General features: G+C 48.7%; 1 protein-coding gene across 2 annotated transcripts in view; it reads left to right on the top strand.

Annotated features, from left to right (window-relative positions):
- Positions 1 to 22491, top strand: part of VPS50 (VPS50 subunit of EARP/GARPII complex) — a 548228-nt gene that overhangs the window by 188577 nt on the left and 337160 nt on the right. For both annotated transcript variants that reach the window (XM_063921392.1, XM_063921391.1), the window contains exon 9: positions 10834 to 10916. In XM_063921392.1, the coding sequence (XP_063777462.1) occupies positions 10834 to 10916 (83 nt within the window). The remainder of the gene's footprint in view (positions 1 to 10833; positions 10917 to 22491) is intronic.

Consider the following 22491-nt stretch of genomic DNA (forward strand, 5'->3'; position numbering starts at 1 on the left):
GCCACTAAGGCAGAGTGGTTAGGGTTAGGCTGCGGTGGGAAAGGGTTAGGGGGGTGAGGTAGAATGCTCGCGACCTTCATCATTGGGATGCCAGCGTCTGTGTTCTGAACACCAGCATCATGTGCGCCGGGATCTCATACCCAATCCTTGTAATATAGGGTGACATACAGTATTACTGTACATTAACCAGAAGTTTTGACTTTTGCCTATGAAATCCGTTTATCTATTTTCCAAATGTAATTTTTTTTATTTTATTTCTGAATAGATTAGCATGTTATGCTATGTTATGTTATGCTATGTTATGCTATGCTATGTTATGCTATGCTATGCTATGCTATGCTATGTTATGTTATGTTATGTTATGCTATGTTATGCTATGTTATGCTATGTTATGCTATGTTATGCTATGTTATGCTATGCTATGTTATGCTAATGTTATGCTATGTTATGCTATGTTATGCTATGTTATGCTATGCTATGTTATGCTATGCTATGTTATGCTATGCTATGTTATGCTATGCTATGCTATGTTATACTATGCTATGTTATGCTATGCTATGTTATGTTGATTCGTACATTTAAAGCAAAGGGGTGAAGCCTATTTGCACAGCTTTTTGAATGGCTGCAGCTCTGGGTTGGGTGTTGAGTCTATTCTGTCCATATGTTTCCCACGCGCACACCGATGTGTCGCTTATGGAACGGCTGAATCTCTCAGCAGTCCCATGTGATCAATAACGAACACTTGTTGATCAGACTTTTAAGTGCAAAAACTTTTGGTAGTTTGGGTCAGTTTACTAGATAGAAGAAAGACCAGAGATCCACTCGGCCGAGAGTTACCTGCTTGATCCTGCCAGTAACACATGCTTGTCTCAAAGATTCAGCCATACGTGTAAGTACACACAGCCGGTACAGTGGAACTGCGAATAGCTCATTAAATCCGCTATGGTTCCAGCTTAGCTTGGCAATGCTGTAATCACTGTGATAGTTGTGCCCAATGCAAGTTAATTACATTGGGCTTTTATAACCCACTCTTCTTCCCCCGCTCAGCAGTTCAATCTCGAAGATGTCACAGATCAGCCCACAATATATGTGCAGGATTGAGGCGCCTGACTGTATAAATCACCACATGTTGGAACCCTGAGCTGCGGTATTACTGTGGAGATGATAGTGTAGGAGATTTATTTCTAAGCTGAGTTTTATAGGCTTGTGCAGCCCGGTTTTAGTTGACCATTCAGCCCCAAACTCTATTTTTTTTAAAATGCCATTTTAATTATTTTTTTTACTCTTCCCTCATTTCCTCTTCCCTTTTTCTTCTTCCCTTGCGTGCAACATGCTTCTAGAACGGATTTTCATTCAATTCTCAACCAGCTTTCCCTACAGTACCTGGCCGTTCTGGCTGTTTATGGAAGGGAGTCTGGCTGTAGGCTGTCCTCCACGACCTAATGTTCTGTCCGTGGTGACTGATATTAATGTAGGCAGCAGAGGGATTAAACACTGTTTTTGTTACTCCACTACAGGACTATATGTGCATTTAGCACAAAGTATTTTACAATGCATATTCTGTTCCCTAATAAAAATGCTGCCGCAAGACACAAAATACATTGTGTTCTAACTGTAAATTGAATGAAAAGTTATTTTTCCTTTTGGCATGTATTTGAGTGCTTAGTATTCTCTCAGGATTGTAGAGTTTGAGTTCATCATAAAAAATATATATTTCTGTATTGTGTTCTTTGAATAGAACCAACATTGTATATTTCATATTCACGGTCACTTAGGAGTAGAGAGAAGTGAGAGTGTTGCTACCAGCGGGAAAGCACTTTCCTTCTGGTGATGGGTAATCATCCCTCTATCAATGCCACCGCCCCATGATCTGTACCTAATGACCCTAGCTGCTGTGAGACTACACATCCCAGCATGCCCTATCAGGGCATGCTAAATCTGTGGCAAGGCATGCTGGCATGTGTAGTACAACAGCAGCTGTAGTGCCGCATTTTGCCTAACCCTCCCCTTAAGACTAAAGGGCCCCATACACTAGAACGATAATGCCCGATTTCATCCAATTTCGGGCATTCGGGACGATATATCGGGTGAAATCGGGCATTTTGGAGGTGCTTCCGATCCGATGCGCGTTCCAGTGAGTGTCAGATCGGCTCCCTTAGATCGTTAGTGCTGTACTCGTGATATGTCGGTTCCCGCAGGCATGGCTGGAATCGCATACGATATATCGCATGCAAAATGTACCAAATCGTATGGAACCACTCCCGGGAAGCTCCCGTGACAGTTCAAGGGAAATCGCCTCCGACTTCAGCCTCAGACATATCGCTGTAGTGTATGAGGCCCTTAATTCCGTAGTATCCGTGGTCAATGAAAGGTGCAATAAATCCATTTGTAAAGTGTTCCTATACGATTTACTGTTCACACCAAGGACCTCATTCCGAGTTGTTCGCTCGCTAGCTGCTTTTAGCAGCATTGTACACGCTAGGCCGCGCGCCCTCTGGGAGTGTATCTTAGCTTAGCAGAATAGCGAACGAAAGATTAGCAGAATTGCTACTAAATAATTGCCTGCAGTTTCTGAGTAGCTCCAGACCTACTCCTAGACTGCGATCAGCTCGGTTCGTTTAGTTCCTGGTTTGACGTCACAAACGCGCCCTGCGTTCGGCCAGCCACTCCCCCGTTTCTCCAGACACTCCCGCATTTTTCCCTGACACGCCTGCGTTTTTTAGCACACTCCCGGAAAACGCTCAGTTACCACCCAGAAACGCCCATTTCCTGTCAATCATTCACCGATCAGCAGTGCGACTGAAAAGCGCCGCTGGATCCGCAGCAAAACTGCTAAGTTTTTAGTTAAATAACTAAGCGCATGCGCCCTGCGTGCCTTGCGCATGCGCAATTAGCAACAAATCGCAGCATAGCGAAAATCGGCAACGATCGAACAACTCGGAATGACCCCCCAAGGACGAATGGCCATCCGACAATCATGGCAAGTGGGCCAGTACCCGATGGGCCAAATTGGGCTCAAAGCATTATTTGAGCTGTAGCAGTACTGTACTATTAGGCCATGAGTAGCACTCATACAGCTATGGGTCATGGAGATTAAGGTTCAGTCGCAGTTAGGTGCTTCAGGTGGCAGGTCAGCAATGTGGCATAGCAATTCTATGTTCCATATGCTGGAGCGGTCATCTAGAATGCTGGGGAAATTCACTGCAGTTGGCTCTAGGAAGGTGACCAGCAGAGCAGCAGTTTGTGGAAAGGCTTAATTTACTATTGTAAATGCCTGAAGCCTAATCCCTAATAACTGCCATGTATCGGGGCCAATAGGATAGTCCTGGCCGAATCAATTAGCTGCGGTAAATTACCACAGCTAACTGTTTACCAGCCTTTGTGCAAGGTCCTTTTGTTTTAGTATAGCACGGAGTATTGTAAATAGGCCTTGATCGGGTTGGGTACAAAATCCCTACGGTCAAAATACCGTCTGTCAGAATGTCGGCAACAGGATCCAGACGGTGAAAGTGCCGGCAATCTTTCCGAGGCTAAAACTAACCCTCCCCTCCCGCAGCCTAATCCCCCCCCCCCCCCCCCCCCCCCATCCCATTCCCGTGCTTACAGTTTCAAGTTGTCGGTATTTTCAGCCATCGGGATTTTGTGTCGAGATTGTGACCGTCGGAATGCCTCTTGATTAACGCTGTTGCCAGTAGATCCCGGTCTTCTCTACAAAAAGTTGCTTTAAACTGCTGAGGTCATTCCACAGACTTCGATGGAACTGGGGTCTGGTCTCCGGGCCATCCCAAGACAGACAGGTTTTGTTTTTTTGGGGTTTTTTTGTGCTTGATCACTAAATTTATTGATATTCATTAAAGAACACAGTCAGATTAAAATGTCATTTGTACACACAGGGGTGTATTCAATAGCTATCGGAAGCTGCCGTCTTGTCGTAAAGATGGCAGCTTCCGACAGATTTCGGTCGGAAGGGGTTTCCGACCTATTCAAAAAGTGCAGTTTTTTCCCGACTTGTCTGAAAACCCGTGTATCGGCGGAATAGCCGCCGGTCCGTGTGCTTCTGTCGGAAACGGGACCAATTCCGACAGGTTTTGGCCCTCTTTCCGACAATCTCAATCTGACTTTAAAAAAAAGTCAGATTGAGGTGAGGAGACGGGGAGCGGTGTGGCGTGCTATGGGGGGCGGTGCGGCGGGCTACGGGGAGCAGGGATGAGAGGTACCTTGACGGACGTCCCCCGGCCAGGCACTTCAGCACTGGGCGGCCGTGATGTGCGGCTCCAGCAGCTCCCTGTGTTCTCACACACTGGGAGCTGGTGACAGCCGCATGGATACCGGACAAATCCGACAGTCTGATTTGGCCAGTCTATCGAATAGGGGTTGTCGGATCCATTCCGATAAATGCATGTCAGAATGGATCCGACTCTTATTGAATATACCCCACAGTAAGGAGGAGTTTTATTAAATCTTGGAGAGAGATAAAGTACTAACTAACCAGCAGCTGTCATTTTACAGGCTGTGCTTGGTACTTTATATCTCTTAGATATTTGATAGAGTTCCACCCTTTACTTTTCCGTAAATATTTCAATTATTGTGCTGTGAATGGCATTTGGGTTCCACAGCGCTCCGTAGGATATACAGCGAGCCCGTCAATACTATTTTATCTCTAGTTATGGTCCTAGTACATGTTGACAGTCTAGGCTTCTTGTCCATCATCTTAAATAACCTGTATTATAATCCACAACTGTTCTTTATCCTCAGTAGATTCGGTCACTTGCAGGGAAGGCTGTGTTGTAAATTGAGATAGGGAACCTGCCGGCCCCCTGCCACCGAGCACCATCCATACTATTTATAATGGGCTGGTGGGAATAGCTCTGGCACTGATTGAATTCTGTTGTGTTGCGCTCCCGTCAGATATTGAACTTTCTCTATCGTCCTTGTGGATGCTGGGGTTCCTGAAAGGACCATGGGGAATAGCGGCTCCGCAGGAGACAGGGCACAAAAAGTAAAGCTTTCCGATCAGGTGGTGTGCACTGGCTCCTCCCCCTATGACCCTCCTCCAGACTCCAGTTAGATTTTTGTGCCCGGCCGAGAAGGGTGCAATCTAGGTGGCTCTCCTAAAGAGCTGCTTAGAGAAAGTTTAGCTTAGGTTTTTTATTTTACAGTGAGTCCTGCTGGCAACAGGATCACTGCAACGAGGGACTTAGGGGAGAAGGAGTGAACTCACCTGCGTGCAGGATGGATTGGCTTCTTGGCTACTGGACATCAGCTCCAGAGGGACGATCACAGGTACAGCCTGGATGGTCACCGGAGCCGCGCCGCCGGCCCCCTTGCAGATGCTGAAGTAAGAAGAGGTCCAGAATCGGCGGCTGAAGACTCCTGCAGTCTTCTAAAGGTAGCGCACAGCACTGCAGCTGTGCGCCATTTTCCTCTCAGCACACTTCACACGGCAGTCACTGAGGGTGCAGGGCGCTGGGAGGGGGGCGCCCTGGGAGGCAAATGAAAACCTTTTTTGGCGAAAAATACCTCACATATAGCCCCCAGAGGCTATATGGAGATATTTAACCCCTGCCAAGATTCACTAAATAGCGGGAGACGAGCCCGCCGAAAAAGGGGCGGGGCCTATCTCCTCAGCACACAGCGCCATTTTCTCTCACAGAAAGCCTGGAGAGAAGGCTCCCAGGCTCTCCCCTGCACTGCACTACAGAAACAGGGTTAAAACAGAGAGGGGGGGCACTGATTTTGGCGATATTGAGATATATATAAAGATGCTATAAGGGAAAACACTTATATAAGGTTGTCCCTATATAATTATAGCGTTTTGGTGTGTGCTGGCAAACTCTCCCTCTGTCTCCCCAAAGGGCTAGTGTGGGTCCTGTCCTCTGTCAGAGCATTCCCGGTGTGTGTGCTGTGTGTCGGTACGTGTGTGTCGACATGTATGAGGACGATGTTGGTGAGGAGGCGGAGAAATTGCCTGTAATGGTGATGTCACTCTCTAGGGAGTCGACACCGGAATGGATGGCTTATTTAGGGAATTACGTGAGAATGTCAACACGCTGCAAGGTCGGTTGACGACGTGAGACGGCCGACAAACTATTAGTACCGGTCCAGGCGTCTCAGAAACACCGTCAGGGGCGTTAAAAACGCCCATTTACCTCAGTCGGTCGACACAGACACAGACACGGACACTGAATCCAGTGTCGACGGTGAATAAACAAACGTATTTCTCATTAGGGCCACACGTTAAGGGCAATGAAGGAGGTGTTGCATATTTCTGATACTACAAGTACCACAAAAAAGGGTATTATGTGGGAGTGAAAAAACTACCTGTAGTTTTTCCTGAATCAGATAAAATAAAATGAAGTGTGTGATGATGCGTGGGGTTACCCCGATAGCAAATATTGGCGTTATACCCTTTCCCGCCAGAAATTAGGGCGCGTTGGGAAACACCCCTTAGGGTGATAAGGCGCTCACACGCGTATCAAGTGGCGTTACCGTCTCCAGATACGGCCGCCCTCAAGGAGCCAGCTGATAGGAAGCTGGAAAGATATCCTAAAAAGTATATACACACATACGGTGGTTATACTGCGACCAGCGATCGCCATCAGCCTGGAGATGCAGTGCTGGGTTGGCTTGGTCGGATTCCCTGACTGAAAATATTTTATTCATATAGAGCATTTAATAGGATGCATTCTATATATATGTACGTGAGATGCACAGAGGGATATTTGCTCTCTGGCATCAAGATAAGTACGTTGTCCATATCACCCAGAAGATGTCATGGACACGACAGTGGTCAGGTGATACAGATCCCATACGGCACATGGAAGTATTGCCGTATAAAGGGAAGGAGTTAGTTGGGGTCGGTCCATCGGACCTGGGGACCACGGCAACAGCTGGGAAATCCAACCTTTTTACCCCAAGTTACATCTCAGCTGAAAAAGACACCGTCTTTTCAGCCTCAATCCTTCCTTTCCCATGAGGGCATGCAGGCAAAAGGCCAGTCATATCTGCCCAGACATAGAGGTAAGGGAAGTAGACTGCAGCAGGCAGCCCCTTCCCAGGAAAAGAAGCCCTCCACCGCGTCTGCCAAGTCCTCAGCATGACGCTGGGGCCGTGCAAGCGGACTCAAGGTGGGGGGGTAGTCTCAAGAGTCTCAGCGCGCAGTGGGATCACTCGCAGGTTGACCCCTAGATAGTACAAGTATTATCCCAGGGGTACAGATTGGAGAGTCGAGACATCTTCTCCTCGCAGGTTTCTGAAGTCTGCTTTACCAACGGCTCCCTCCGACAGGGAGGCAGCATTGGAAACAATTCACAAGCTGTATATCCAGCAGATGATAATCAAAGTACCCCTCCTACAACAAGGAAAAGGGTATTATTTTTCCACACTATATTGTGGTACTGAAGCCAGACGGCTTGGTGAGACATAGTCTAAACTGAAATCTTTGAACACTTACATAAAAGGTTCAAATCGAGATGGAGTCACTCAGAGCAGTGATAGCGAACCGAAAAAAAAAGGGGACTATATGGTGTCCCTGGACATCAAGGATTACCTCCATGTCCAAATTTGCCCTTCTCAACAAGGGTACCTCTGGTTCGTGGTACAGAACTGTCAATATCAGTTTCAGACGATGCCGTTTGAATTATCCACGGCACCCCGGGCCTTTTACCAAGGTAATGGCCGAAAAGATGTTTCTTCAAAGAAAAAAGGCATCTAAATTATCCCTTACTTGGACGATATCCTGAAAAGGGCAAGTTCCAGAGAACAGTTGGAGGTCGGAAGAGCACTATCTAAAGTAGTTCTACGACAGCACGACTGGATTCTAAATATTCCAAGAATCGCAGCTGTTTTCCGACGATACGTCTGCTGTTCCTAGGAATGATTCTGGGCATAGTCCAGAAAAAGGTGTTCCTCCGGGAGGAAAAAGCCAAGGAGTTATTCGACCTAGTCAGAAACCTCCTAAAACCAGGCCAAGTATCAGTGCATCAATGCACAGGAGTCCTGGGAAAAATGGTGGCTTCTTACGAAGCGTTTCCATTCGGCAGATCTCAGGGGATTTGCTGGACGAATGGTCCGGATCGCATTTTCAGATGCATCAGCGGATAATCCTGTCTCCAAGGACAAGGGTGTCTCTTCTGTGGGGGCTGCAGAGTGCTCATCTTTTAGAGGGCAGCACACTCAGCATTCAGGACTGTGTTCTGGGGACCACGGATACCAGCCTGAGAGGCTGGGGAGTAGTCACACAGGGAAAAAATTTCCAAGGAAGTGTGGTCAAGTCTGGAGACTTCTCTCCACATGAATATACTGGAGCTAAGGGCAATTTACAATGCTCTGAGCCTAGGAAGACTCCTGCTTCAAAGTCAACCGGTGCTGATCCAGTAGGACATCATCATGGCGGTCGCCCACGTTATCAGACGGGGCGACACAAGAAGCAGGAGGGCAATGACAGCAAGGATTCTTCGCTGGGCGGAAAATCATGTGATAACACTGTCAGCAGTGTTCATTCCGGGAGTGGGCAACTGGGAAGATTTCCTCAGCATAAATTAATTCCACCCGGAAAAGTGGAAACCTAATCTGGAAGTTTCCACATGATTGTAAACCGTTGGGAAAGACCAAAGGTGGTTATGATGGCGTCCCACCTGAAGCGCCAGGTCAAGAGACACTCAGGCAATAGCTGGGACGCTCTGGTAACACCGTCGGTGTACCAGTCGGTGTATGTGTTCCATCCTCTGCTTTTCATACCCAATGTATTGAAAATGATAGGAAGGAGAGGAGTAAGAACTATACTCGTGGCTCCGGTTTGGCCAAGAAGGACTTGGTTCCCGGAACTTCAAGAGATACTAAGAAGGGTCTTGATTCGGCAAGAACCGTGTCTGTTCCGGGACTTACCGCAGCTGCGTTGACGCCAAGGCGGGTGAACGCCGGATCCTAAGGGAAAGAGGCATTCCGGAAGAGGTCATCCCTACCCTGGTCAGAGCCAGGAAGGAGGTGACCGCACAACATTATCACCACTTAGGTGAAAATATGTGCCAGGGTGTGAGTCCAGGAAGGCTCCACGGAAGAATTTCAACTAGGTTAATTTCTACATTTCCTGCAAACAGGAGTGTCTATGGGTCTCAAATTGGGTCCATTAAGGTTCAAATTTCGGCCTGTTGATTTTCTTCCAGAAAGAAATTGGCTTCAGTTCCTGAAGTCCAGAAGTTGTTAAGGGAGTACTGCATATACAGCCCCTTTGATGTCTCCAGTGGCACTGGGCGATCTCAACGTAGTTTTGGGATTCCTAAAAAATCACATTGGTTTAAACAACTCAAATCTGTGGATTTGATATATCTCACATGGAAAATGACCATGCTGTTGGTCCTGGCCTCGGCCAGGCGAGTGTCAGAATTGGCGGCTTTATCTCACAAAGCCATATCTGATTGTCCATTCGGACAGAGCAAAGCTGCGGACTCGTTCCCAGTTTCTCCTTAAGGTGGTGTCAGCGTTTCACCTGAACCAGCTTATTGTGGTACCTGCGGCTACTAGGGACTTGGAGGACTCCAAGTTGCTGGATGTTATCAGGGCCCTGAAAATATAGTTTCCAGGTTGGCTGGAGTCAGGAAATCTGACTTGCTGTTTATCCTGTATGCTCCCAACAATGCTGGGTGCTTCTGCTTCTAAGCAGTCGATTGCTCGTGGGATTGGTAGCACAATTCAACTTGCACATTCTGTGGCAGGCCTGCCACAGTCTAAATCTGTTAAGGCCCATTCCACAAGGAAGGTGGGCTCATCTTGGGCGGCTGCCCGAGGGGTCTCGGCATTACAACTTTGCCGAGCAGCTACGTGGTCGGGGGAGAACACGTTTGTAAAATTCTACAAATTTGATACCCTGGCAAAAGAGGACCTGGAGTTCTCTCATTCGGTGCTGCAGAGTCATCCGCACTCTCCCGCCCGTTTGGGAGCTTTGGTATAATCCCCATGGTCCTTTCAGGAACCCCAGCATCCACAAGGACGATAGAGAAAATAAGAATTTACTTACCGATAATTCTATTTCTCGGAGTCCGTAGTGGATGCTGGGCGCCCATCCCAAGTGCGGATTATCTGCAATACTTGTACATAGTTATTGCTAACTAAATCGGGTTATTGTTGTTGTGAGCCATCTTTTCAGAGGCTCCGCTGTTATCATACTGTTAACTGGGTTCAGATCACAGGTTGTACAGTGTGATTGGTGTGGCTGGTATGAGTCTTACCCGGGATTCAAAATTCCTCCCTTATTGTGTACGCTCGTCCGGGCACAGTACCTAACTGGAGTCTGGAGGAGGGTCATAGGGGGAGGAGCCAGTGCACACCACCTGATCGGAAAGCTTTACTTTTTGTGCCCTGTCTCCTGCGGAGCCGCTATTCCCCATGGTCCTTTCAGGAACCCCAGCATCCACTACGGACTCCGAGAAATAGAATTATCGGTAAGTAAATTCTTATTATAACCTCCGTCTGGTAAAGCCTGTTGTACCTCTACATTTGATGGACACCTGCAGATTGCCCCAGCCTGCCATTGTGGGCTCATATTTGTTCATTCTGCACGTCCTGCGGGCTGGAGCTCCGCTCGTTTAATAGAGGACGCTCAGGTTATTAAAGAGGAAAATGACTTCCTAATGTGTCCCACATTTCCACTTTGCTAAGTACCCAAGCCAGAAGCATTGCTGCTCCGCAAGTATCCGCCATGAATCACAGAACACTTTGCAGTGTTAATTTACTTAAATAATGAGCTTTTGTACCTCTTCAGTGAAGGGATGTCTTCCATTTAACACCACAAAGCCATGAAGGCTTCTGACGCAGATTTATTTGTCTGTTTTGTAGGAAGAAGATTACCCTGGAGCCATTCAGTTGTGCCTGGAGTGCCAGGAGGCAGCGAGTACATTCAAACACTACAGCTGTATAAGGTACTGACACAGATTGCCGACTCATTCAGCTGCTTATATTGTGGATGACACTGTCTGTAATAACGTACATACTAGAAACAGTAATACACGACTCTCTGCTCCATCCAGTTTCACCATTACAATACACCTTCTACTCATTTATTTATATTTTATGTACAGATGGGTCCATGTTTATCTTGACCTTTAATAGGATTAAGTGAAATTGGGCAGTCGGACTTAATCCCCTGCTGTAATGACTTAGGTGGTCATTCCGAGTTGATCGCTAGCTGCTTTTGTTCGCAGCGCAGCGATCAGGCAAAAAAACGGCACTTCTGCGTATGCGGCGCAATGCGCATGCGCGTCGTACTCTTACAACGAACGATGTAGTTTCACACAGGGTCTAGCGAAGCTTTTCAGTCGCACTGCTGGCCGCAGAGTGATTGACAGGAAGTGGGTGTTTCTGGGTGTCAACTGACCGTTTTCAGGGAGTGAGTGATAAAAACGCAAGTGTGGCTGGGGAAACGTAGGCGTGGCTGGCCGAACGCAGGGCGTGTTTGTGACGTCAAAACAGGAACTGAATAGTCTGAAGTGATCGCAAGCGCTGAGTAGGTCTGAAGCTACTCTGAAACTGCACAAAATTATTTCTCTGACGTCCTAGTGGATGCTGGGGACTCCGTCAGGACCATGGGGATTAGCGGCTCCGCAGGAGACAGGGCACAAAAATAAAGCTTTAGGATCAGGTGGTGTGCACTGGCTCCTCCCCCTATGACCCTCCTCCAAGCCTCAGTTAGGTTTTTGGGCCTGTCCGAGCAGGGTGCAATCTAGGTGGCTCTCCTAAAGAGCTGCTTAGAAAAAGTTTTTAGGTTTTTTATTTTCAGTGAGTCCTGCTGGCAACAGGCTCACTGCATCGAGGGACTTAGGGGAGAGAAGTGAACTCACCTGCGTGCAGGATGGATTGGCTTCTTAGGCTACTGGACACCATTAGCTCCAGAGGGAGTCTGAACACAGGTCTCACCCTGGGGTTCGTCCCGGAGCCGCGCCGCCGACCCCCCTTGCAGATGCCGAAAATGGAAGAGGTCCAGAAGCAGGCGGCAGAAGACTTTTCAGTCTTCCTGAGGTAGTTGTTGTCAGCACACTTCACACAGCGGTCACGGAGGGTGCAGGGCGCTGGGGGGGCGCCCTGGGCAGCAATGTATAATACCTTTTTATGGCTAAAAATACATCACATATAGCCCTTGAGGCTATATGGATGTATTTAACCCTTGCCAGATCTCACAAACTCCGGAGAAGAGCCCGCCGAAATAGGGGGCGGGGCTTATTCTCCTCAGCACACAGCGCCATTTTCCTTCTCAGCTCCGCTGTGAGGAAGGCTCCCAGGACTCTCCCCTGCACTGCACTACAGAAACAGGGTAAAACAGAGAGGGGGGGCACTTTTTTTGGCGATATTACTATATTTAAGCTGCTATAAGGATACAACACTTATATAGGGTTGTTCCCATATATATTATAGCGCTTGGGTGTGTGCTGGCAAACTCTCCCTCTGTCTCCCCAAAGGGCTAGTGGGGTCCTGTCTTCAATAGAGCATTCCCTGTGTGTCTGCTGTGTGTCGGTACGTGTGTGTCGACATGTATGAGGACGATGTTGGTGTGGAGGCAGGGCAATTGCCGGTAATGGTGATGTCACCCCCTAGGGAGTCGACACCGGAATGGATGGCTTTGTTTATGGAATTACGTGATAATGTCAGCACATTACAAAAATCAGTTGACGACATGAGACGGCCGTCAAACCAGTTAGTACCTGCCCAGGCGTCTCAGACACCGTCAGGGGCTGTAAAACGCCCTTTACCTCAGTCGGTCGATACAGACCCAGACACGGACACTGAATCTAGTGTCGACGGTGAAGAAACAAACGTATTTTCCAGTAGGGCCACACGTTATATGATCACGGCAATGAAGGAGGCTTTGCATATCTCTGATACTACAAGTACCACAAAAAGGGGTATTATGTGGGGGGTGAAAAAACTACCTGTAGTTTTTCCTGAATCAGAGGAATTGAATGATGTATGTGATGAAGCGTGGGTTAACCCAGATAGAAAAGGGCTAATTTCAAAAAAGTTATTGGCATTATACCCTTTCCCGCCAGAGGTTAGGGCGCGCTGGGAAACACCCCCTAAGGTGGATAAGGCGCTCACACGCTTATCAAAACAAGTGGCGTTACCGTCTCCTGATACGGCCGCCCTCAAGGATCCAGCTGATAAAAGGCTGGAAACTACCCTAAAAAGTATATACACACATACTGGTGTTATACTGCGACCAGCCATCGCCTCAGCCTGGATGTGCAGTGCTGGGGTGGTCTGGTCGGATTCCCTGACTGAAAATATTGATACCCTGGATAGGGACAGTATTTTACAGACTTTAGAGCAATTAAAGGATGCTTTTCTTTATATGCGAGATGCTCAGAGGGATATTTGCACTCTGGCATCGAGAGTAAGTGCGATGTCCATATCTGCCAGAAGAAGTTTATGGACACGACAGTGGTCAGGTGATGCGGATTCCAAACGGCATATGGAAGTATTGCCGTATAAAGGGGAGGAATTATTTGGCGTCGGTCTATCGGATCTGGTGGCCACGGCAACGGCCGGGAAATCCACCTTTTTACCTCAGACCCCCTCCCAACAGAAAAAGACACCGTCTTTTCAGCCGCAGTCCTTTCGGTCCTATAAGAACAAGCGGGCAAAAGGACAGTCATATCTGCCCCGAGGCAGAGGAAAGGGTAAGAGAGGGCAGCAAGCAGCTCCTTCCCAGGAACAGAAGCCCTCCGCGGGTTCTGCAAAGCCCTCAGCATGACGCTGGGGCTTTACAAGCGGACTCAGGAACTGTGGGGGGTCGACTCAAGAATTTCAGCGCGCAGTGGGCTTGCTCACAGGTGGACCCCTGGATCCTGCAGGTAGTATCTCAGGGTTACAGGTTGGAATTCGAGAAGTCTCCCCCTCGCCGGTTCCTAAAGTCTGCTTTACAAACGTCTCCCTCAGACAGGGCGACGGTATTGGAAGCCTTTCACAAGCTGTTTTCTCAGCAGGTGATAGTCAAGGTACCCCTCCTACAACAGGGAAAGGGGTATTACTCCACGCTATTTGTGGTACCGAAGCCGGACGGCTCGGTAAGACCTATTCTAAATCTGAAATCTTTGAACCTGTACATACAAAAATTCAAGTTCAAGATGGAATCACTCAGAGCAGTGATAGCGAATCTGGAAGAAGGGGACTTTATGGTGTCCCTGGACATAAAAGATGCTTACCTGCATGTCCCAATTTGCCCTTCACATCAAGGGTACCTCAGGTTCGTGGTGCAAAACTATCATTATCAGTTTCAGACGCTGCCGTTTGGATTGTCCACGGCACCTCGGGTCTTTACCAAGGTAATGGCCGAAATGATGATTCTTCTGCGAAGAAGAGGCGTATTAATTATCCCTTACTTGGACGATCTCCTGATAAGGGCAAGGTCCAGAGAACAGCTGGAGGACGGAGTAGCACTAACCCAAGTAGTGCTGCAACAACACGGGTGGATTCTGAATTTTCTAAAATCTCAGTTGACCCAGACAACACGTCTGCTGTTCCTGGGAATGATTCTGGACACGGTTCAGAAAAAGGTGTTTCTTCCGGAGGAGAAAGCCAAGGAGTTATCCGAACTTGTCAGGAACCTCCTAAAACCAGGAAAAGTGTCTGTGCATCAATGCACAAGAGTCCTGGGAAAGATGGTGGCTTCTTACGAAGCAATCCCATTCGGCAGATTCCACGCACGAACTTTTCAGTGGGATCTGCTGGACAAATGGTCCGGATCGCATCTGCAGATGCATCAGCGGATAACCTTATCGCCACGGACAAGGGTGTCTCTTCTGTGGTGGTTGCAGAGTGCTCATCTGTTAGAAGGCCGCAGATTCGGCATACAGGACTGGGTCCTGGTGACCACGGATGCCAGTCTGAGAGGCTGGGGAGCGGTCACACAGGGAAGAAACTTCCAGGGAGTATGGTCAAGCCTGGAGATGTCTCTTCACATAAATATACTGGAGCTAAGAGCGATTTACAATGCTCTAAGCCTGGCAAAACCCCTGCTTCAGGGTCAGCCGGTGTTAATCCAGTCGGACAACATCACGGCAGTCGCCCACGTAAACAGACAGGGCGGCACAAGAAGCAGGAGAGCAATGACAGAAGCTGCAAGGATTCTTCGCTGGGCGGAAGATCATGTGATAGCACTGTCAGCAGTGTTCATTCCGGGAGTGGACAACTGGGAAGCAGACTTCCTCAGCAGACACGATCTACACCCGGGAGAGTGGGGACTTCATCCAGAAGTCTTCCACATGATTGTGAACCGTTGGGAAAAACCAAAGGTGGATATGATGGCGTCTCGCCTCAACAAAAAACTGAACAGGTATTGCGCCAGGTCAAGAGACCCTCAGGCAATAGCTGTGGACGCTCTGGTAACACCGTGGGTGTTCCAGTCAGTGTATGTGTTTCCTCCTCTGCCTCTCATACCCAAAGTACTGAGAATTATACGGCAAAGGGGAGTAAGAACGATACTCGTGGCTCCGGATTGGCCAAGAAGAACTTGGTACCCGGAACTTCAGGAGATGCTCACGGAAAATCCGTGGCCTCTACCTCTAAGGCGGGACCTGATTCAGCAGGGACCGTGTCTATTCCAAGACTTACCGCGGTTGCGTTTGACGGCGTGGCGGTTGAACGCCGAATTCTAAGGGAAAAAGGCATTCCGGAAGAGGTCATTCCTACACTGGTTAAAGCCAGGAAGGAGGTGACTGCACAACATTATCTCCGCATTTGGAGAAAATATGTTGCGTGGTGTAAGGCCAGGAAGGTCCCCACGGAGGAATTTCAACTGGGTCGATTCCTGCATTTCCTAAAAACAGGATTGTCTATGGGCCTCAAATTGGGGTCCATTAAGGTTCAAATTTCGGCCCTGTCGATTTTCTTCCAGAAAGAATTGGCTTCAGTTCCTGAAGTCCAGACTTTTGTTAAAGGAGTACTACATATACAGCCCCCGGTGGTGCCCCCTGTGGCTCCGTGGGACCTTAATGTAGTTTTGGATTTTCTCAAATCCCATTGGTTTGAGCCACTCAAATCGGTGGATTTGAAATATCTTACGTGGAAAGTAACCATGCTACTGGCCCTGGCTTCAGCCAGGAGAGTATCAGAATTGGCGGCTTTATCGTATAAAAGCCCATATCTGATTTTCCATTCGAACAGGGCAGAACTGCGGACGCGTCCTCATTTTCTGCCTAAGGTGGTGTCAGCGTTTCATCTGAACCAGCCTATTGTGGTGCCTGCGGCTACTAGCGATTTGGAGGATTCCAAGTTGCTGGACGTTGTCCGGGCATTGAGAATATATATTTCAAGGACGGCTGGAGTCAGAAAATCTGACTCGCTGTTTATACTATATGCACCCAACAAGCTGGGTGCTCCTGCTTCTAAGCAGACGATTGCTCGTTGGATTTGTAGCACAATTCAACTTGCACATTCTGTGGCAGGCCTGCCACAGCCTAAATCTGTCAAGGCCCATTCCACAAGGAAGGGGGCTCATCCTGGGCGGCTGCCCGAGGGGTCTCGGCATTGTAACTCTGCCGAGCAGCTACGTGGTCGGGGGGAGAACACGTTTGTAAAATTTTACAAATTTGATACCCTGGCTAAAGAGGACCTGGAGTTCTCTCATTCGGTGCTGCAGAGTCATCCGCACTCTCCCGCCCGTTTGGGAGCTTTGGTATAATCCCCATGGTCCTGACGGAGTCCCCAGCATCCACTAGGACGTCAGAGAAAATAAGATTTTACTTACCGATAAATCTATTTCTCGTAGTCCGTAGTGGATGCTGGGCGCCCATCCCAAGTGCGGATTGTCTGCAATATTTGTACATAGTTATTGTTACAAAAAAATCGGGTTGTTATTGTTGTGAGCCGTCTGTTCAGAGGCTCCTACGTTTGTCATACTGTTAACTGGGTTCAGATCACAAGTTGTACGGTGTGATTGGTGTGGCTGGTATGAGTCTTACTCGGGATTCAAAATCCTTCCTTATTGTGTACGCTCGTCCGGGCACAGTATCCTAACTGAGGCTTGGAGGAGGGTCATAGGGGGAGGAGCCAGTGCACACCACCTGATCCTAAAGCTTTATTTTTGTGCCCTGTCTCCTGCGGAGCCGCTAATCCCCATGGTCCTGACGGAGTCCCCAGCATCCACTACGGACTACGAGAAATAGATTTATCGGTAAGTAAAATCTTATTTTTGTAGCCGCTCTGCGATCCTTTCGTTCGCACTTCTGCTAAGCTAAAATACATTCCCAGTGGGCGACGGCATAGCGTTTGCAAGGCTGCTAAAAACTGCTAGCGAGCGAACAACTCGGAATGAGGGCCTTAATCCCCTGCTGTATTGTTCTCTGTATTGTATTGCAGCTGAGAACAATAGATGAAGGGTTTATGTTAATAAACCATGTTGTGCCTAGGTGCAGCAAACTAGCTAAGATAACCGTGGACCTATCTGTATGTAACTCGCTTTGTTGGCCATCTGTCTATCCCCGCACATGCATGTTCTGCTAATAATAATGATCTGCGTAATCTTGCCAGCCATCACCGTGAAGTGCTGCCTTCAGCATATATATGTGCAAGTGAGTTGCACAGTGGTCAGCATTGCTGCTTCGCAGTATTTTGGCCTTGGGCATACTTCTGTCCAGCATGCAATTGATGGGGTGTGTGTCTGGGTTCATGTTTGTTTTTCAAGAGTTCTGTGTTTCGGGAAAGTTTAATTGATTTCTGACTTAAAAACTTTTTAATGACAACAACGGACATAGCGCAGAGTCTTCAAACGTATATCAAGAAATGTATTATTATATGTTTGCTGCAGATTTTACCATTGTGCAAGTTGGGGTTTGGTATTGTGGAGAGAGAAGATGTTCTAGAACGCTAGCAATTGTGTGGTGGCTGCTGCCTCATTATAGGGCCTGATATTTCTCTCTGAGATTTGATGTTGCGTTTAGTATAGGAGATTGTGGTAGGAGACGGATTGTAAGTGCCACTGCAGAAGCAGAACCTGAATACATGTGCGTTCATGGGCAATTGTACATCCGCCTGTGTTACATATGCTGCGTTTTTCTGTTTGTTTACCAGCCCAGCACAGACTGTGGTGCTTCTGGCGGCTTTCACGCTGCCTCGGAACGCAAAGGTCACATTCTGATTGTACAGCGCTGAGATACTGTAAATGTTGCAGTTATGTTGGTCTAGAACAGTGGTCAGGGAACAGGGGAAAATTACCCCAAAATGAGGTAAAAATAAAATTCCTGGGGATAATGGACGGTCGCGCTGCTGAGACACAGCCCCATCCCGTACCGGCTGGCTCGCGATGTGACGTGCTGACATCACGCCGTTCTCCCTCACGCCTGCGCTGAGCTCCTGGCCGCCCTGTGCTGTGTTCCTGGCCGTGGTGTGACATGCTGATGTCACACCGCGCTCCCTCAAGCCCGCCCGCCCTGCGCTGTCCTGTCCTCCGGCCCGCCAACCCACACACAGAACTTTGAAGTGTTCTGTGGCTGACCACTGACGGAGTTCCGCAGGACCAGACAGTGGCCCACATAACAGTGGGAAAATCCCACTGACATTACTGAGGTGAGGATGTGACCATCTGTCTCCTAAAAGTCGTGTGTGTCCCCCCCCCCCCCCCCTTCCCCCCTCATCCATCTTTCTTACATTCATTCTGGTGTTTTGGGGAGAAAGTGTAAATTAAGCTTTAGGATCAGGTGGTGTGCACTGGCTCCTCCCCCTATGACCCTCCTCCAAGCCTCAGTTAGGTTTTTGGGCCCGTCCGAGCAGGGTGCAATCTAGGTGGCTCTCCTAAAGAGCTGCTTAGAAAAAGTTTTTAGGTTTTTTATTTTCAGTGAGTCCTGCTGGCAACAGGCTCACTGCATCGAGGGACTTAGGGGAGAGAAGTGAACTCACCTGCGTGCAGGATGGATTGGCTTCTTAGGCTACTGGACACCATTAGCTCCAGAGGGAGTCGGAACACAGGTCTCACCCTGGGGTTCGTCCCGGAGCCGCGCCGCCGACCCCCCTTGCAGATGCCGAAGATGGAAGAGGTCCAGAAGCAGGCGGCAGAAGACTTTTCAGTCTTCCTGAGGTAGTTGTTGTCAGCACACTTCACACAGCGGTCACGGAGGGTGCAGGGCGCTGGGGGGGCGCCCTGGGCAGCAATGTATAATACCTTTTTATGGCTAAAAATACATCACATATAGCCCTTGAGGCTATATGGATGTATTTAACCCCTGCCATATCTCACAAACTCCGGAGAAGAGCCCGCCGAAATAGGGGGCGGGGCTTATTCTCCTCAGCACACAGCGCCATTTTCCTGCTCAGCTCCGCTGTGAGGAAGGCTCCCAGGACTCTCCCCTGCACTGCACTACAGAAACAGGGTAAAACAGAGAGGGGGGGCACTTTTTTTGGCGATATTACTATATTTAAGCTGCTATAAGGATACAACACTTATATAGGGTTGTTCCCATATATATTATAGCGCTTGGGTGTGTGCTGGCAAACTCTCCCTCTGTCTCCCCAAAGGGCTAGTGGGGTCCTGTCTTCAATAGAGCATTCCCTGTGTGTCTGCTGTGTGTCGGTACGTGTGTGTCGACATGTATGAGGACGATGTTGGTGTGGAGGCAGAGCAATTGCCGGTAATGGTGATGTCACCCCCTAGGGAGTCGACACCGGAATGGATGGCTTTGTTTATGGAATTACGTGATAATGTCAGCACATTATAAAAATCAGTTGACGACATGAGACGGCCGTCAAACCAGTTAGTACCTGCCCAGGCGTCTCAGACACCGTCAGGGGCTGTAAAACGCCCTTTACCTCAGTCGGTCGATACAGACCCAGACACGGACACTGAATCTAGTGTCGACGGTGAAGAAACAAACGTATTTTCCAGTAGGGCCACACGTTATATGATCACGGCAATGAAGGAGGCTTTGCATATCTCTGATACTACAAGTACCACAAAAAGGGGTATTATGTGGGGGGTGAAAAAACTACCTGTAGTTTCTCTATCGTCCTAGTGGATGCTGGGGTTCCTGAAAGGACCATGGGGAATAGCGGCTCCGCAGGAGACAGGGCACAAAAAGTAAAGCTTTTCCAGATCAGGTGGTGTGTACTGGCTCCTCCCCCTATGACCCTCCTCCAGACTCCAGTTAGATTTTTGTGCCCGGCCGAGAAGGGTGCAATCTAGGTGGCTCTCCTAAAGAGCTGCTTAGAAAAAGTTTAGCTAGGTTTTTTTATTTTACAGTGATTCCTGCTGGCAACAGGATCACTGCAGCGAGGGACTGAGGGGAGAAGGAGTCAACTCACCTGCGTGCAGGATGGATTGGCTTCTTGGCTACTGGACATCAAGCTCCAGAGGGACGATCACAGGTACAGCCTGGATGGTCACCGGAGCCGCGCCGCCGGCCCCCTTGCAGATGCTGAAGTCAGAAGAGGTCCAGAATCGGCGGCTGAAGACTCCTGCAGTCTTCTAAAGGTAGCGCACAGCACTGCAGCTGTGCGCCATTTTCCTCTCAGCACACTTCACACGGCAGTCACTGAGGGTGCAGGGCGCTGGGAGGGGGGCGCCCTGGGAGGCAAATGTAACCTATATAAAGGCTAAAAATACCTCACATATAGCCCCCAGAGGCTATATGGAGATATTTAACCCCTGCCTGATTTCTCTAAATAGCGGGAGACGAGCCCGCCAGAAAAGGGGCGGGGCCTATCTCCTCAGCACACGGCGCCATTTCCTCTCACAGCTCCGCTGGTCAGGACGGCTCCCAAGTCTCTCCCCTGCACTGCACTACAGAAACAGGGTAAAACAGAGAGGGGGGGCAAATTTATGGCGATATTTTGATATAACAAAGCAGCTATAAGGGAGCACTTATTATAAGGCTTTCCCTGATATATATATATAGCGCTTTTGGTGTGTGCTGGCAAACTCTCCCTCTGTCTCCCCAAAGGGCTAGTGGGTCCTGTCTTCGTTAGGAGCATTCCCTGTGTGTCTGCTGTGTGTCGGTACGTGTGTGTCGACATGTATGAGGACGATATTGGCGTGGAGGCAGAGCAATTGCCAAATATGAGGATGTCACCCCCTAGGGAGTCGACACCAGAATGGATGCCTTTATTTATGGAACTACGGGATAGTGTCAACACGCTAAAGCAGTCGTTTGACGACATGAGACGGCCGGACAATCAATTAGTGCCTGTCCAGGCGACTCAAACACCGTCAGGGGCTGTGAAACGCCCTTTGCCTCAGTCGGTCGACACAGACCCAGACACAGGCGATGACTCCAGTGGTGACGGTGACGAATCAACCGTATTTTCCAGTAGGGCCACACGTTATATGATTTTGGCAATGAAGGAGGCGTTACATTTAGCTGATACTACAGGTACCACTAAACAGGGTATTATGTGGGGTGTGAAAAAACTACCTATAGTTTTTCCTGAATCAGAAGAACTAAATGACGTGTGTAATGAAGCGTGGGTTGCCCCTGATAAACAGCTGATAATTTCAAAGAAATTACTGGCATTATACCCTTTCCCGCCAGAGGTTAGGGAGCGCTGGGAAACACCTCCTAGGGTGGACAAGGCGCTAACACGCTTATCTAAACAAGTGGCGTTACCCTCTCCTGAGACGGCCGCACTTAAAGATCCATCAGATAGGAGGATGGAAAATATCCAAAAAAGTATATACACACATACAGGTGTTATACTACGACCAGCTATAGCGACTGCCTGGATGTGCAGTGCTGGGGTAGTTTGGTCAGAGTCCCTGATTGAAAATATTGATACCCTGGACAGGGACAATATTTTACTGTCGTTAGAACAAATAAAGGATGCATTTCTTTATATGCGTGATGCACAGAGGGATATCTGCACACTGGCATCACGGGTAAGTGCTATGTCCATTTCGGCCAGAAGAGCTTTATGGACGCGACAGTGGACAGGCGATGCGGATTCAAAACGGCATATGGAAGTTTTGCAGTATAAAGGGGAGGAGTTATTTGGAGTCGGTCTATCAGATTTGGTGGCCACGGCTACAGCCGGGAAATCCACCTTTCTACCTCAAGTCACTCCCCAACAGAAAAAGGCACCGACCTTTCAACCGCAGCCCTTTCGTTCCTTTAAAAATAAGAGAGCAAAGGGCTATTCATATCTGCCACGAGGCAGAGGTCGAGGGAAGAGACAGCAACAGGCAGCTCCTTCCCAGGATCAGAAGCCCTCCCCGGCTTCTACAAAAGCCTCAGCATGACGCTGGGGCTTCTCAAGCGGACTCGGGGACGGTGGGGGGTCGTCTCAAAAATTACAGCGCGCAGTGGGCTCACTCGCAAGTAGATCCCTGGATCCTGCAGATAATATCTCAGGGGTACAGGTTGGAATTAGAGACAGATCCACCTCGCCGTTTCCTGAAGTCTGCTTTACCAACGTCCCCCTCCGAAAGGGAGACGGTTTTGGAAGCCATTCACAAGCTGTACTCTCAGCAGGTGATAGTCAAGGTACCTCTTCTGCAACAAGGGAAGGGGTATTATTCCA

Source organism: Pseudophryne corroboree, chromosome 5 (genome assembly GCF_028390025.1).
Source record: "Pseudophryne corroboree isolate aPseCor3 chromosome 5, aPseCor3.hap2, whole genome shotgun sequence".
Taxonomy (NCBI): Eukaryota; Metazoa; Chordata; class Amphibia; order Anura; family Myobatrachidae; genus Pseudophryne; species Pseudophryne corroboree.